Below are 13,958 nucleotides of genomic sequence, written 5' to 3' on the forward strand. Positions count from 1 at the left end.
AACTTAGCTTTAGGGAAAGCTGAGGAGGTTACAGACCTGCTTGCTTGCTGTGCTTGATGTTTTAAGTCTGGCTTTTTTTTTTTTTTTTTTAGGTGCTGGGAGGAAATAGTGGAATCCCCATTCTGGTGGATCATTAAAACTCCTATTTTGGTGTCTATTTTGGTAAAGTATCATCACATTCTGCTGGCTGCAAAGCCATCTTTGGTCCTAGGTGGGGAGGGGTGAAGGGGTGTTGAGAAGGGTCCTGTAAATGTCCATGGAAAATGCACTGCCAGGTAAAATCCCACTGTACATTGAACATCTGCCTTCAGGTGAGGAAATTCTCCTCCAGATAAACACCCTGACCTGCAGCACTGACCATGGGAGGGTTTGAGTGACCAGACCACCAGTCTGGAGCTCACTTGGTGTAGCTTTGACCATCCCCATCTCCTTGGTGGAGTGACCATGGGAGAGGAGATTGAGGAATGAGCTTGGACATCCAGGAAAGACTCATTTTGCCTGAGGATCATCTGAATTCCATCAGATGATCTGGGCTAGGGGTGGTTTTGTTTCTCCAAGCTGGCCAGGATGATTCGTTCAGCTGTAGATGTCAACATTACAAATTAACATGAGATGAGTCCTACCATGAATCTCCACTTAGATAAAAAGGGAGGAGATGAATTCCCTCAGGAATTTGCCTCTTGCACCCAGTACAGAGTACAGAGTTGCATTCCAGCTGTGTATTTTTGGAGTAAATTCTAGAGGAGTTTAGCTAATTTCCACAAAAATCAACAGAAGTGTTTTATTTTTATTCTCTGGATGTGATCAATACTGACCATAGAAACCAGGACACTTCTGAGGAATTCTGGGTCCTTCCATCCTTGTTGAACATTGCTTTGTTGGACATGGATCCAAACCTTAAAATCAAATTAACTGGAGTCAGACTTAGCTTTGAGTTTTCTTAAATGAAGTAAAGGATGTGGGAAGAAAAAAAAAAAAAGAAAACAAACAAAAAACACAAATGAAATCAAATATATCTCTTCTAAACAGAAATCACAGAAATCTTTCCTTTGACATTCTTTTTATTCCATGTACATTATGACCTTTACAAGAATTTTTTTTTCTGTGGCATTTATCTTGCAAGAATTCCAGACTGAAGGTTTCAATAATGACATCTTGCTCTGTTTACCTCACTGGAAAGAAACACAGTAGTTAGATGACACATCTCCAAATATTTATATCATCCAGGAAAGCTATAGATAGTATTCTCCCTTTCCTGAGATAAGCTTTCAGTCAAAAAACACACCCTTTTATTCTCCTCAGATCAATGTGTCTGTATTTTCTTTTGGCCAATAAATCTTTTCCTCATTGCCAAACAGAATTTACCCAGCAGTTCCTGATTTTCCTTCAGCAGATATCCTATAAATCTGTCCTAAAGGAAGGGGCTGATAGCCACTGGCTGATGAACAGCAGGTTTCTCCAGGGGGTAATGCAATATTTTCCCCAAATCCAAGGGAATGCAGCTGATATCCTAGTGTAAGGAAAAAATTATACAAGATCTATAAAGAAAATATATTATACAAGATCTACCAGAAAATATACAAGATCTATATGACCTTTATGGTACATGAGTTATATCTTGTGTACAAGGTGTTAAGCACTGGGAACACATTGATTATACCTTAGGGATAAAAAATAATGTAAACAAATTCTCCAATATCCTGATTCCTCCATCTTCTGCCATGGAATCCCAAGGTTATACCAAGCCCATATATCACATTCCACTCCATGTTTGCTCTTGACTGCTCCAAGCCAACACAGTCAGAATTAAATTACTCCATCCTTGCCTTCCTTGCAGCAGCTTGTGTGTTATCAATGCTCATTAGTGTAATTGATCTAGATAATACTGGTTTGGATTAATAAATTTCACTTGCCACCAAATCAGACACAGAAACTGTTCACTTGAGAAAATAAATACAAACAGGAACTATGATAAATGGCTCAGGATAGGTAAGAAGTGATTAAGCAATGCATCATAATCAAGAAATGAAATTCATATTCAATCACTCATAGACTTTGGAAAACGAGTCTATTTGAGAGATGGGCTTCAGTCTGTTTTATTCATCTATTGTTGTGATAAGTGCAGGAATTGCTGGAAGAAATCTTACAATCTATTTTTGCAGGGAATCAGACTGGCTGGTTTAACACAATCCCTTCCAGCTGCTGAGCCTCTAAAAATCAGAATCATTTGCACATTCACTGACCATGAAAGGATAAAGAAAGGAATTGTGTGCCAACCAAAAACTGAACTAAGTCCCCAGAAATCTGTCATTGCTTTTCTGTTGTCTGTGCTGCATGGGTAACAGGATGGAGATGACCTTGAAAGAAGCAGATTTTTATTCAATTCATGCCATGAGGACATTCCCATTCTCAGCTCTACACCTTTGCTATGAAACAAGGTTCTCATTGCTTGAGTACATTGGTAGAGCACTGTGAGATTTTAGGGTGAAAATAACCACCTAAAATGTGGGTATCAGCCAGGCTGCTCTGGTCTAACATGCCAGGAGGGAACATTCCCTGCTGCACAAGGTCTCCAGACAGGACATGGCAAATGATGCCTTGGAGTGGCTACCTGAAACAGAAGCTAGACAAGAGGAAGAGAATAAAAGTGGGTATTTATTATAGGTGCACCTTGGGCAGTCAGAATCCTTGGAGAGGGGCTACACCCAAGGTGGATGATGGTCACAAGTTTTTCATACAATTATAAGTTTGGTCTATTTACATATTGGGTTAATCCTCCAATTACAGCTTCATATACCCCCAGTTTTGTTTATTTTTTGGGGGCCTGAGACAGTAAGATATCCTTGAGTTTCAGGCCTAGAGAGGAATTGTTTTATCTGAACAAACAGCACATGCTTTATCTGAATAAATAGAACAGCAGCTGACAGGTATGGAGTTTTAGAGCTGTACACTAAAGCAGCACAGGACCTGAAAAATACAAAAGCTAAATCCTGTGGCATCAAATAGGACACAGCAGAGGTGTGCTGCAGTGGATCCTGCCTCGTGGCTTGGTTTGGTTTGGTTTGTTTTGGCTTGGTTTGGGTTGGGTTTCCCTGCTCTCCACACTCAGCAGCCAGGCCCGTGTCCCAGGGCTCCTTCCCGGACGTCGTGTGGAGCTGTGCTCGATGGGTTTGACATCATCATACTTGGGATGTATGACACGAAGTCCCAAGCAGGCTGATGTCAGGCCCAAGATGCCATCCTGTGTCGGTTTTCTATGTGCTCCCCACCCCTGAGAGGGGCTCTCTGCTCATGGCTTGTGTCCTGGTTTAGGGTAAATTTGGGAGAAAACCTCTGTATGGGGGTTCCTTTAGGAAACAGATTCAAGCAGGGAGCAAGTGCAGTCTCTGATAACAAACTCTGCACCTCTTCTCTCCCCCTTCACTCCTGGATCCAGTCTTAAAGCTGCAGAGCTCAATATTCAACACCAACAGAATGCAAGCATCATAAAGTTACCCCAAGACAGCTTGTTAAGCTGCAGCTCGTTCCATGGCAAAAACATTCTAGGGAGAGGAATTCCTCTGGCAGCTCGTTCCATGGTGTAATGGTTTTGGAATCAAAACCAGTGAGAGACTCCAAGTCAGAAGTACAATTTAATATTAAAAAAAAAAAAGAAAATACATGCAATAGTACAAAAGAAAAAACACTGGCAGAGTCAGAATACAACCTGACACCCCGCTGGTTAGGGTGGTGGCAGCAGTCCAGATGAACTGATCTTGTTGAAGCAGTGAACCTGTAGGAAGGTCTGGCAGCTCTTGTCCTCTGGAAACCAGTGGGTAAGGGCTGCCCTGGTGTTCCAAATGTCAGTTTTTATCTGTGTAGGAAAGGCGTGGCTCCTCCCCCTGGCTGGAACATCTCCCAGTGGGATGATGGAATTTTATCAGTCATGGCCCATTAACAGGAGATATCTCCTGGAGGGAGGATGGGCTGTGGGAAAGATAAAGAACATTGCCCCACCTGGTGTTTAACAGCTGGCCCATTAGCAGAGGATATCTCCACAGAGATAAGGATCACTGCCCCACCCAGTTTCAGCAGCTGGTGATAGAATCCAGACTTCAGGGCACATCTTTACATTGTAACCTAGGACACAAACAAAAACATCCCAGGGAGGGGAATTCCCCCCTAGTGATGGGCTCTTTTCCCTGGAGAAAACCACTGATGGTTTTACCCTCTCTTCCATCTCGACAGGTGAACTTCATCCTCTTCATCTGCATCATCCGTATCCTGGTGCAGAAGCTGCACTCCCCAGATGTTGGGCACAACGAAACCAGCCAATATTCGTAAGTCCCAGACTTTTCCAGCCCCTGTGCTGTGCTTTTTGGGAAACCTGCCTGGCTGCTTGATAGTTCATGATTGTGTCTTGGTTTGTGGTTGTGTCTGCCTGCGCTGATCAAAATCAATTAATTTTGATTGCTTAAAGCAGATTAGGATTCAGGAAATGGAGCATTTGCTGAAACAGCTGGGCAGGTTTTTAGTCAGTTGCAGCAGGTGAGAGGGATTTCTCCTGGGATTAATGATGAAGAAATGAGAGTAATAATAATGATTATGGAGCCAGATATAATTTTTCTTTGAATATTTAATATCTATTGGATTCTGAAGGCAGAAAGACTCTGATGAAAAACAAAAAAGTTGCTCTCCACAGTGTATTGGCTGTTTTTTTCCCCCTCACCCTCAGTTTTAAAGAAAGATCTAGAAAAGTACCATTTAGTAGTAGAATCTATGACAAATTTTCCTTATCCTGAAAAAGATCTCTAAACAAGATTGGATTTCTCTTCTCTATTGAGAAGGATCACTGTCTTAGAAGTTTTACTTGACTTAATGCTTTTATTCTGGGGATATGAGGTTTGACCTTAATTGGGCTTTATGTAATGAACAACATGCAGGAGAGATCAACATCTCTCTCAGTGGCCGAGGCTGGTCTCAGCTGCAGGATTTTAAGAGTGAAAGAAATGTCTTTCTCCATGGGTTTATTCTGGCTTCAGTGCAAATAAAATAAAATAAAATATTATTTTTGACTCTAGCCACTGTTCTGGCTCCACTTTTCAGCTATCCTGGATATTTATTAAACATTTCCTAGAAAAGAATTAAATTCAAAAAGTCCTGTGTCTGCACGGTCACTGCTTGTAAATCTTTGTCTTTGGAGAGAACTATGTTTTTGGGTACCCTGAAAAACCTCAGTTCATCTTCCTGCAGGATGGAAAACAATAGCAATATGTTCCTTAAATCCTTCCCAGCCACGGCACTGAGACTTTCTCTCTGGTGATGCTGAATTATTCATTTAATCTGCCTCGAGAGATTCTCAGATTTATGAAAGGAAATGCCAGTTTTTGACCTTAATTTTCCTGGCAGCAGCCAAAGCCAATTACCTGTTTTTCTGTCATCACAACACACCAACATTAGCAGACCCTGTGCTTTCTACCACCTCCCCTTCTGGACTGGGAATTTTATCTTTTTACCCCAGGTTTGCAGCAGGTGCACAGATTAAATCAGAATATTTAAATACGTTCTAGTACTGGCACTGCTGACTTGTGTTCACCTCAGCAAATGTGCTGCCATCTGAAGAGTTATGCCCAGATTATCTCATGCTGGGCTTTAGGTTCAGGACACATTTTCCAGTGAGGTGGGAGCTGCCAGGAAAGTTTTTTTGCCTTGTAAACAAAGGTAGGGCATGTTGGTAAAACACAGAATTCACCTCACTGACCTCCCAACAGGGGGTTCTGCTGAAGGAAAACTGATCCTGGCATCTCCAGATCCTCCTTCACCACCTGCAAAGACAGGGGAATCAGTCAGTTGCTCACTTGACAGAATCATAGAATCCCACAAAGTTTTGGATTTGAAGGGACCTTAAAGCTCATTCAGCTTCAACCCCTTGCCATGGGCAGAGTCACCTTCCACTATCCCAGGTTGCTCAGAGCTCCTTCCAACCTGATCTTAGAGCTTTAGGTTTCCAAGCCACGTGGGGTTCTTTAGGACACTTCAATTCTTGCATGGACCTGTCACACAGGGCACAGGATCTGTGGGACACTTGTCCCCCTGTCACCCAGCCACAGCTGGCTGGGGCAGCTGGAAATCTCTGTGCTCACTGCAGCAGGTTCAAGACACCACACTTTCCTATGGAAACAAATATTAATTATCTGAAACTGAAGGTTAGATCCCACCAAGGCGAGTTCTCAGCGTGGTCCTAAGATTTTTAGTTTTAGACAGCAATCTGTGGAGCCTGCTGGGGTGTGACTGCAGGACCCAACAGTTCTTAGCAAAAAAACTGCTGCTGAAGGTTTGAGGGAGCTCAGGGTGACCCTATTGCTCTCCAGAACTCCCTGGAAGGAGGTTGGAGCCAGGTGGGGATGGGGCTCTGCCCCCAGGCAGCAAGGGACAGGATGAGAGGAATTGGCCTCAAGTTGTGCCTGGAGAGGTTCAGGTTGGACATCAGGAGGAATTTCTTCACCTAAAGGGTTGTGAAGCATTGGAAGGGGCTGCCCAGGGAGGTTTGGAGTCCCCATCCCTGGAGGTGTCCAGGGAAGGGCTGGAGGTGGCACTCAGAGCTCTGGGCTGGTGACAAGGTGGGGATCAGTCACAGCTTGGACTTGATGCTCTTGGAGGGCTTTCCCAACCAAATGACTCTGTGTGGGTTCCTCCTGCCAAATCTGAAACAAATCTGTTTTAAACTAACAGCATCCTGGATATCTCAATTGCATTTCTCCCTCCTTCTCATGTGTATTTTATACTGTTTATTTTCTACAAACACAGCCTGCTGACATGCTGACAGCATTGTTCAGCTCCAAAGGGTCTGAGTTTGGCTGCAGGCTGGAAGTTCAGGTGTGCTGCTGACTCCCTCATTAATGCTGCTCACAGGGCTTTATGTGCTGGAAGCTCTAAAAAGAGTCTCCCAAACCAGTTTTCTGGAAATGACAGGGACGTGTGCAAGAATGGGACAGCAATATTTCAGGCAAATGGAATTTGTCTTCTGCAACAGAAAACTTGAGCATAATTCATCTCTCCAATTCTGTCCATGTCTGTGGATCAATATTGTCATCAAAGTCCTCTGAGCAACTTTCCCATTATGATTTCAAGGAGTGTGACTGAAATGTTGGCTCACTCCTGCCCACCTCCAAGGGCAGGAACAGGTTCCATGCAGGTCAATGGACACAAGTTTTCCCAAAATTACCTGTGACCACGTGTATCTGTCAGAGAGGGGAGGTCTGGGATGTGCTGGGAATGAGAGTAATGAGGATTTTGAGAATCCATGGCTTCCAGCAGGTTTAACCAGCTAGAGACAATCCCCCAAACAGTTCTGCCTCCTGCACAGCCAGGCTTGAGCTTCCTGGGACAAATTACACTGTGACTGGGTGATGATTTTCCTGAGTGTTTAGGTGGTGAAGTCTTAAAAATCACAGAGCCCTTGCCTTGATGTCAAAATTAAATCTAAAATTCAGTATCTGGTGAAGCTCAGTGTTGGGAGCAAGAGACTGATGTGAGGTGTGCAAACTGGAGGAGTTTTGTCATTTATGTCCTTTTCATTACCGCAGTCCAGCCAGGAGGGAAAATACTGTAATTAAAGCCCCAGTGTTGTCTGTAATAAGATCAAATTTTCTAACCCCTTGGAGGTTGCAAGCAGCATCTCTGTCAGTGTGGTACACAAAGGTAGCACCACATCTCCTCTAGGCTGATGTTCCCCAGAAAATGAGGAGAGAGGAGAAATCTCTGCAAAGCCACTGTTGATATTCACTGAACTGCTGGGGAAATGAGTGAGGTTCTCACCTGCCAGGAGCTGGGGGGATTAGGGTGATACCAGCATGGGTCCCACTGTCCAGAGCTGCTTCTGGAGTGAGGAACAGAGAACACTGATTGATTGATTGATTGATTGATTGATTGATGATCACCAGAGACAGTGCAGTGACAGTGACAATGACAGTGACAGTCCTGTGGCAGAGCAAGGCATCCAAGAGAACTCAGATTTTGGATCCCTGTGAGCAGGGATGTGCCTGCTGGTGAGGGATGTGGGAAAGGCAAACTCCTGTGAAGCTCCTCAGCTTCCTGCAGGCTCTCATTTTCCCTGGGATGATTGGGATCTCATTTTCCCTGGGCTGATTGGGATCTCATTTTGCCTGGGCTGATTGGGATCTCATTTTCCCTGGGATGATTGGGATCTCATTTTTCCTGGGCTGATTGGGATCTCATTTTCCCTGGGATGATTGGGATCTCATTTTGCCTGGGCTGATTTGGTCTCATTTTCCCTGGGATGATTGGGATCTCATTTTGCCTGGGCTGATTGGGATCTCATTTTTCCTGGGATGATTTGGATCTCATTTTGCTTGGGATGATTGGGATCTCATTTTGCCTGGGCTGACTGGGATCTCATTTTTCCTGGGATGATTTGGATCTCATTTTGCTTGGGATGATTGGGATCTCATTTTTCCTGGGATGAGCCTCCAATCACAGCTTTAACTGAGCTGTCTCTGGGCCAAGCCCAGGAGAGCTGCAGAGGAGCTCTGGGAGACACAGGGAGGAGCATCCTGTGCACAAAGCTGCCACATCAGCCCCCCAGTGGGCTCATGCAGGTGGCAGATAAATGAAGATGGTCTGAGAGGTCTGAGCCTGATGAGGTTTGGAGGTGGAGGGGTACCAGATAGAAAAATGAGTATTTCCAACATCCCAGCCTTAGCTTTATTTCCTCCAGAAGCCTCTGAGACAGGGGAAGTTGTCACAGGTTACAAGTGACCAAGGGAGACAAAACCCCCACAAGCATCCTTAAACCCTTGCTTTCATTTTCTTTCTGCCAGCTACTTTTGAATAATGATTACATTTAATACATTATCATCCCTTCCTAATTAGACCCCTGATTACCCAGCATGATGCCATTAAGCACTAATACTGTTCATCCCCCTCCTTTGGAGACATTCATTGTGCAGTAGCCTGTCATTATTCCAAGCTAAACATACCATTTCTCTCCCAGAAGCTGTAATTTTCAGAAATCCCAGGCAAACAAAGACATTGCTAGATGATGATTTAGCTTGTGGAGATGAGAAAAAAGATCTCTGGTGGGAAGGAAGGAAGAGAGGAGGGAGAAAGAAACACCTCCAGTGGAGCTACAGGGAATAAAAATGTCACATTTCATGGTGCCACCAGGTCTGAAATCACCAGCCATCTGCACTCTGTGGGAACAAGGAGAAATAATAATTTTTTGGGGTTGCACAGGGCTCAGCTGCAGGATTCCTCAGCCTCTTACCCTCTCCCCTCATGGCTCATGTTTGCCTTTCCAACAGGAGGCTGGCCAAGTCCACCCTGCTGCTGATCCCTCTCTTTGGCATTCACTACATCATGTTTGCTTTCTTCCCCGACAATTTCAAAGCAGAAGTGAAGCTGGTCTTTGAGCTGGTGGTTGGGTCATTCCAGGTAAGCCAGAATTTGGGTCACCAGGTCTGTCACCAGGGAGAAATGCAACAAGCTGGACATGGGTTTTTCCTGGGCATGCCCCATCCTGCTCTTGTACCTTTGTGGAAAATCTACTCAGTCCAGCCTGGCCAGGATGAAAGATAAATTTATATTTTGCCTTCCAGAAGGAGATTTTCTTCCCTCGTTTTAGGAAATGAAAAGAAAATGTTCCAGTGTGTGTTGGTCTCTCTGTGTTTTTTTCATAAAAATAAGAGAAAAATAAGCACCACAATTCAGTTTTTGTATTATTGATGTGTCCAAGGCCAGGGTGGATGGGGCTTTGAGCAGCAAGATTCATTTGGTGGTGAATGATTAACATCCCTGTCTACATCTTCATCACTGCACATCTGGCACTTGGAAGTGTTCAAAAACTGCAGATGTGGCACTTGGGGACATGGGTTAGTGGTGGACTTGGCTGTGCTGGGGGAGTGGTTTGGATTCATGACCTTACAGGTCTTTTCCAACCTGAATAATTCTGTGACTTTGTGTTCTCTCCTTTGAGAGCTGAATGGATCTGCATTCTCTCCTTGCCTGCAGTGCTAAAATCCTGTTTTATCCTTTCCCCAGGGATTTGTGGTGGCTGTTCTGTACTGCTTTCTCAATGGAGAGGTAAGACCAGACCCTCAGTGTTTTTTTGGATACTGTTTGCAGCTAGGACAAAATGAATGCATGTGGAGAGTGGATTGAGAAGGGTCCCATTCCTGATCCTGATGTTACAATACTGGGGGGAAGCATCCAAATCACATCTCTCTGTCCAGGAAAATAATTCAGCCATTTGCCTGACACTTTTCTGCACAATTAATAAAAACAATTAATAAACACATCAGGACTTGTGTGTGCAGTGTAGCACTGCTGCTGAGCCCATCCTTTCCTCATTAAACAGCATCAGCAGAACTCCTGTGTGAACTTGCCCAATCCCTGATCCCAAGGGACCACCTTCAGCAGGGCAGGATAAATCCCATCTAAGCCCTGGTCATGCTTGGTGCCTCCAGGGATCCTCCCCAGGATCACACCCAGTGCCAGAACCAGCACAGGCACTGGTGGGACTTGGTGAGCACAGAGCAGTGCAGGTGAACGTGTTTCTGCCTGGCAGGAATAATCTTGACTTTCCCACATTTTAGTCCTGGCATTCTCCTCCTGGGATTGTGCTGTTCCTGTGTTTGTTTATCCCAGAGCCCTTCACACACAGCTGTTTCATCTAATTCATGCTGTTACCTAAAAGTTTGTCTGGGGGGCTGCAGGAGAGGACAAGGTTTGTTCAGGATTTAAATTGGGATGGTGTAAAGCAGGTTAATTCTGTAAACTCTCTGAGCAGCAGCAAGCAGCTTCTGTCAAAAAAAACACAGCTGTATTGACAGCTTTGCAAACAAGCTGTAGTTAAACAATTTCTATTTGGACCAAAAACAGGGCACTGAAAAAGAAACCATTTTAAATATACTAACAAAGTGTTGTCATTGAAGTTAAATAGTCTGGCACCTTGACTGTACCAATAAGAAATTCCTTTCTGATGAAGCTCAGGGGATTTCTGCTCCAATAATTTACCCACTGTAGTGTCCCCTTGTGTGGTTAAAAATTCTGGCCAAGCCAAGTTTAGTGGACATTATAAAGTAATTATTGGCCTTGTGGCAGGTGGGTTACCCATGTCCTTTCTGATGAAGCTCAGGGATTTCTGCTCCAGTAATTTACCCTCTTGTCTTAGTTTGAAGGACAGGTGTCTGCCAATAAAAGCAGAAGCTTCTTTTTGAAATAGAGAATGTAAACCCCCTCCTTCCAAATTATTATAATTTTGAAATTAAGGGGCTCTCAGGCAAAGATATGGGAATTAGGAATAGCAGTTCTTTACTAGGAAAATTAAAATAGAAATACAGTATTACACAGAACAATCCCAAACCCTGCCAGAGTCAGAATCCAAGCTGACACCCGTCAGTCAGTCAGGGTGTTGGCACAGTCCCATTCAATGGTGGCTGCATCCTCCTGCAGGGGCAGATGTGGTTCAGCTGGAGCAGTGCTCCTGGAGAAGGTGCAGTTTCCTCTGGAGCTCCAGGGATGATGTGGAAAGGTCTGGCTTTCCTCTGGAATCCAGTGGAAAGAAGGTGCCTTGGTGTCCAAAATGTCAGTTTTTATCTGGGTAGGAAAGGCTTGGCTGCTCCCCTGGCTGGAGCATCTCCCAGTGGGATGATGGAATTTTATCAGTCATGCCCTGGGACTCAGTGGCCATTAACAGGAGATATCTCCTGGAGGGAGGATGGGCTGTGGGAAGATAAAGATGATTGCCCAGCTGGTTTAAAGATGGCCCATGAGCAGATAATGTGTGCCAGGAGATCAGGGTCACTGCCCCAGCTGGGTTAACAGATGGGGACAGAATTCACATTTCTGACCACATCCTGTATTGCAACCCAAGTCACCTCTGTAGTTTTCCCCTTTGTGTGGTTAAAAGTCCTGGCCAAGCCAAGTTTTGTGGTGGGTGAGTTCCCCATGGCTGCTCACACAGTCAGGCCAGAACATCACCAAGTGATGCCCTGACGCCTTTTCTGTCCTCCCCACGCCCAGGTGCAAGCTGAGCTCAAGAGGAAGTGGCGGAGGTGGCACCTGGAGAGGTTCCTGGGCTCGGACATGAAGTACCACCACCCTTCCCTGGGCAGCAACGGCACCAACTTCAGCACCCAGATCTCCATGCTGACCAAGTGCTCGCCCAAGACGCGCCGCTGCTCCGGCTTCCAGGCTGAGTTCTCTCTGGTGTGATGGGGAGAGGCTCCCCAGGCACTGAGCATCCAAAACTGAGACACGAGGAGCCCTGGGAATCAGTGGTGCCATGAGAAACCCCTGTGAAATGACCTGCTCCACATGAGCCAACAGAGGACACACGACTGGAAAAGCTGCTGGCTCCCAGGATGAGATGGGACAAGCCAAGAGGCAGAGGAGCGCTCTTGCTCTCCCACTTTTCAGGCCTTTCACTCTTCAGTTTCAAGCCCTCAGGGGTTGATAACTCTGAGGAATTGTCCAAGTTGCTTGAGGACAGCCTGGGAGATGCTGATGTGTCATAAATGATGCAGTACTGAGGGTAAGGGAGGGAGAGCCTCAGTCCTCAGTGGCTTTACCAGAACTGACATCTCTGAAACAGGCAAATTGCACTTTTTTTTTTTCTTTTTTTTTTTTCTTTTTTTTTTTTTTGTTAATGAGCCAGTAAAGGAGAGACAGAGGCAGGAAGCAGAAAAAAAAAATCCAAACATATGAATGTGCCAAAATTCCTGTGGACAAGAGGTGATGGTACAGCACCAAAGACGGTGTTGGGGACACGGGGAGAAGGGACAGGAGGAGCATGAGCAGGAAGGGAGAGGCCAGCACATGGCCCCCACGTTTTACACAGGTGGAGATGAAGCTGCAGCACCAGGAAAGCCCCTTGGAGGATGCCCCAGTGTGTTCTGCTAATTCCCCACCATCCTTGGGAGCAGAAGCTTTCCAGGCCCCTTGGAAGAGCAGATCCCTGGGAAGGGTCAGCGTGAGGACACCCTTCTCTGCACTGTGTTGGTGACATGGTGTTTTGTTTGGTTGTGTTCCATGAACAGGAAACTCGATTTGCATGTATAAAAACCAGGGCCAGGTGCCAAAAGCAGAGCATGGCTGTGGTTTGGTTTTTTTTGTTCTTTTTTTTCATTCTCTTTAAGTTCTCCCATAGATCTCAGTGCATGGATGCACCCAGGATCATTAGGGATCAGGGGAAAATAATTGGGCTGTAATTCATTTGCACTTGCTTAGCACACACTTTCAGGAAAGAGAAATATAGGGCCCTGTAATCCTTAATTGAATCAGAGCCACCATAAGGAGCCACTCTGCAGATGAAAAAAAAATTAGTGTCACAGCAGCAGGTAAAATTGCTTTCATCAGAACAAGGTTGTCTCTGCACACAACTGGCACTCCAGGAGGGAGGAAGGAGTGAAGGAGCTATTAAATGGATTTCTTCTTCAGCTTTTGTGGGGAGCTTTCACCCTATATGAAGGCACTGTTAGATATTTAAGATGTGTGTGTGCATTTTACCTCTTTTCTGAAGGCCTGTTATTTTCCATACAGGGGTAATTCCTACTTGAAGAATGCACATGGATCCCATGAAAACCAAGGCAGTGGGGTTTTTTAATTCTTGTTTTCATGGTGGAGAGGAAAAGGAGAAATGTTACAGCTTAGTCCTACTTACTTGAGGCAACCCCACAGTCCCAAACTCAATCAGAAGACAGAAAATACACAGATACAGATGCTCATGTTTGTGTCCCACTCAAGTGCATCAAGTGGGGTTGAAAAGTTTTGTGCTGAGGGTGGGAAATCCCTGCCCAGCTCATGTGTACCCTCAGTAATTGGGCTGCTGCCATCCTATTCAATCATGTCCCTGTAAAGGAGTGTCTGGGTCACCAACAGGCACCTGAGAGGGAGGTGAGCTCCTCTTTTAAAGAGTTCAGAGATCTCAGCTTACCAGTTTGATCTCTGCACAGGGAAAT

At 45.1% G+C, this 13,958-nt stretch overlaps 1 protein-coding gene across 1 annotated transcript in view; it reads left to right on the top strand.

The window, feature by feature from the left end:
• LOC130248848 (vasoactive intestinal polypeptide receptor-like) overlaps positions 1 to 13,086 on the top strand; it is a 96,043-nt gene extending 82,957 nt beyond the window's left edge. Inside the window, exons 10-14 of the mRNA XM_056482872.1 lie at positions 93 to 162; positions 4,228 to 4,319; positions 9,303 to 9,432; positions 10,039 to 10,080; positions 12,022 to 13,086. Of these exons, the coding sequence (XP_056338847.1) occupies positions 93 to 162; positions 4,228 to 4,319; positions 9,303 to 9,432; positions 10,039 to 10,080; positions 12,022 to 12,213 (526 nt within the window). The 3' untranslated portion in view covers positions 12,214 to 13,086. The remainder of the gene's footprint in view (positions 1 to 92; positions 163 to 4,227; positions 4,320 to 9,302; positions 9,433 to 10,038; positions 10,081 to 12,021) is intronic.
• The last annotated feature ends 872 nt before the right edge of the window (positions 13,087 to 13,958 follow it).

This window comes from Oenanthe melanoleuca, chromosome 2 (assembly GCF_029582105.1).
Source record: "Oenanthe melanoleuca isolate GR-GAL-2019-014 chromosome 2, OMel1.0, whole genome shotgun sequence".
In the NCBI taxonomy this organism is placed as follows: domain Eukaryota; kingdom Metazoa; phylum Chordata; class Aves; order Passeriformes; family Muscicapidae; genus Oenanthe; species Oenanthe melanoleuca.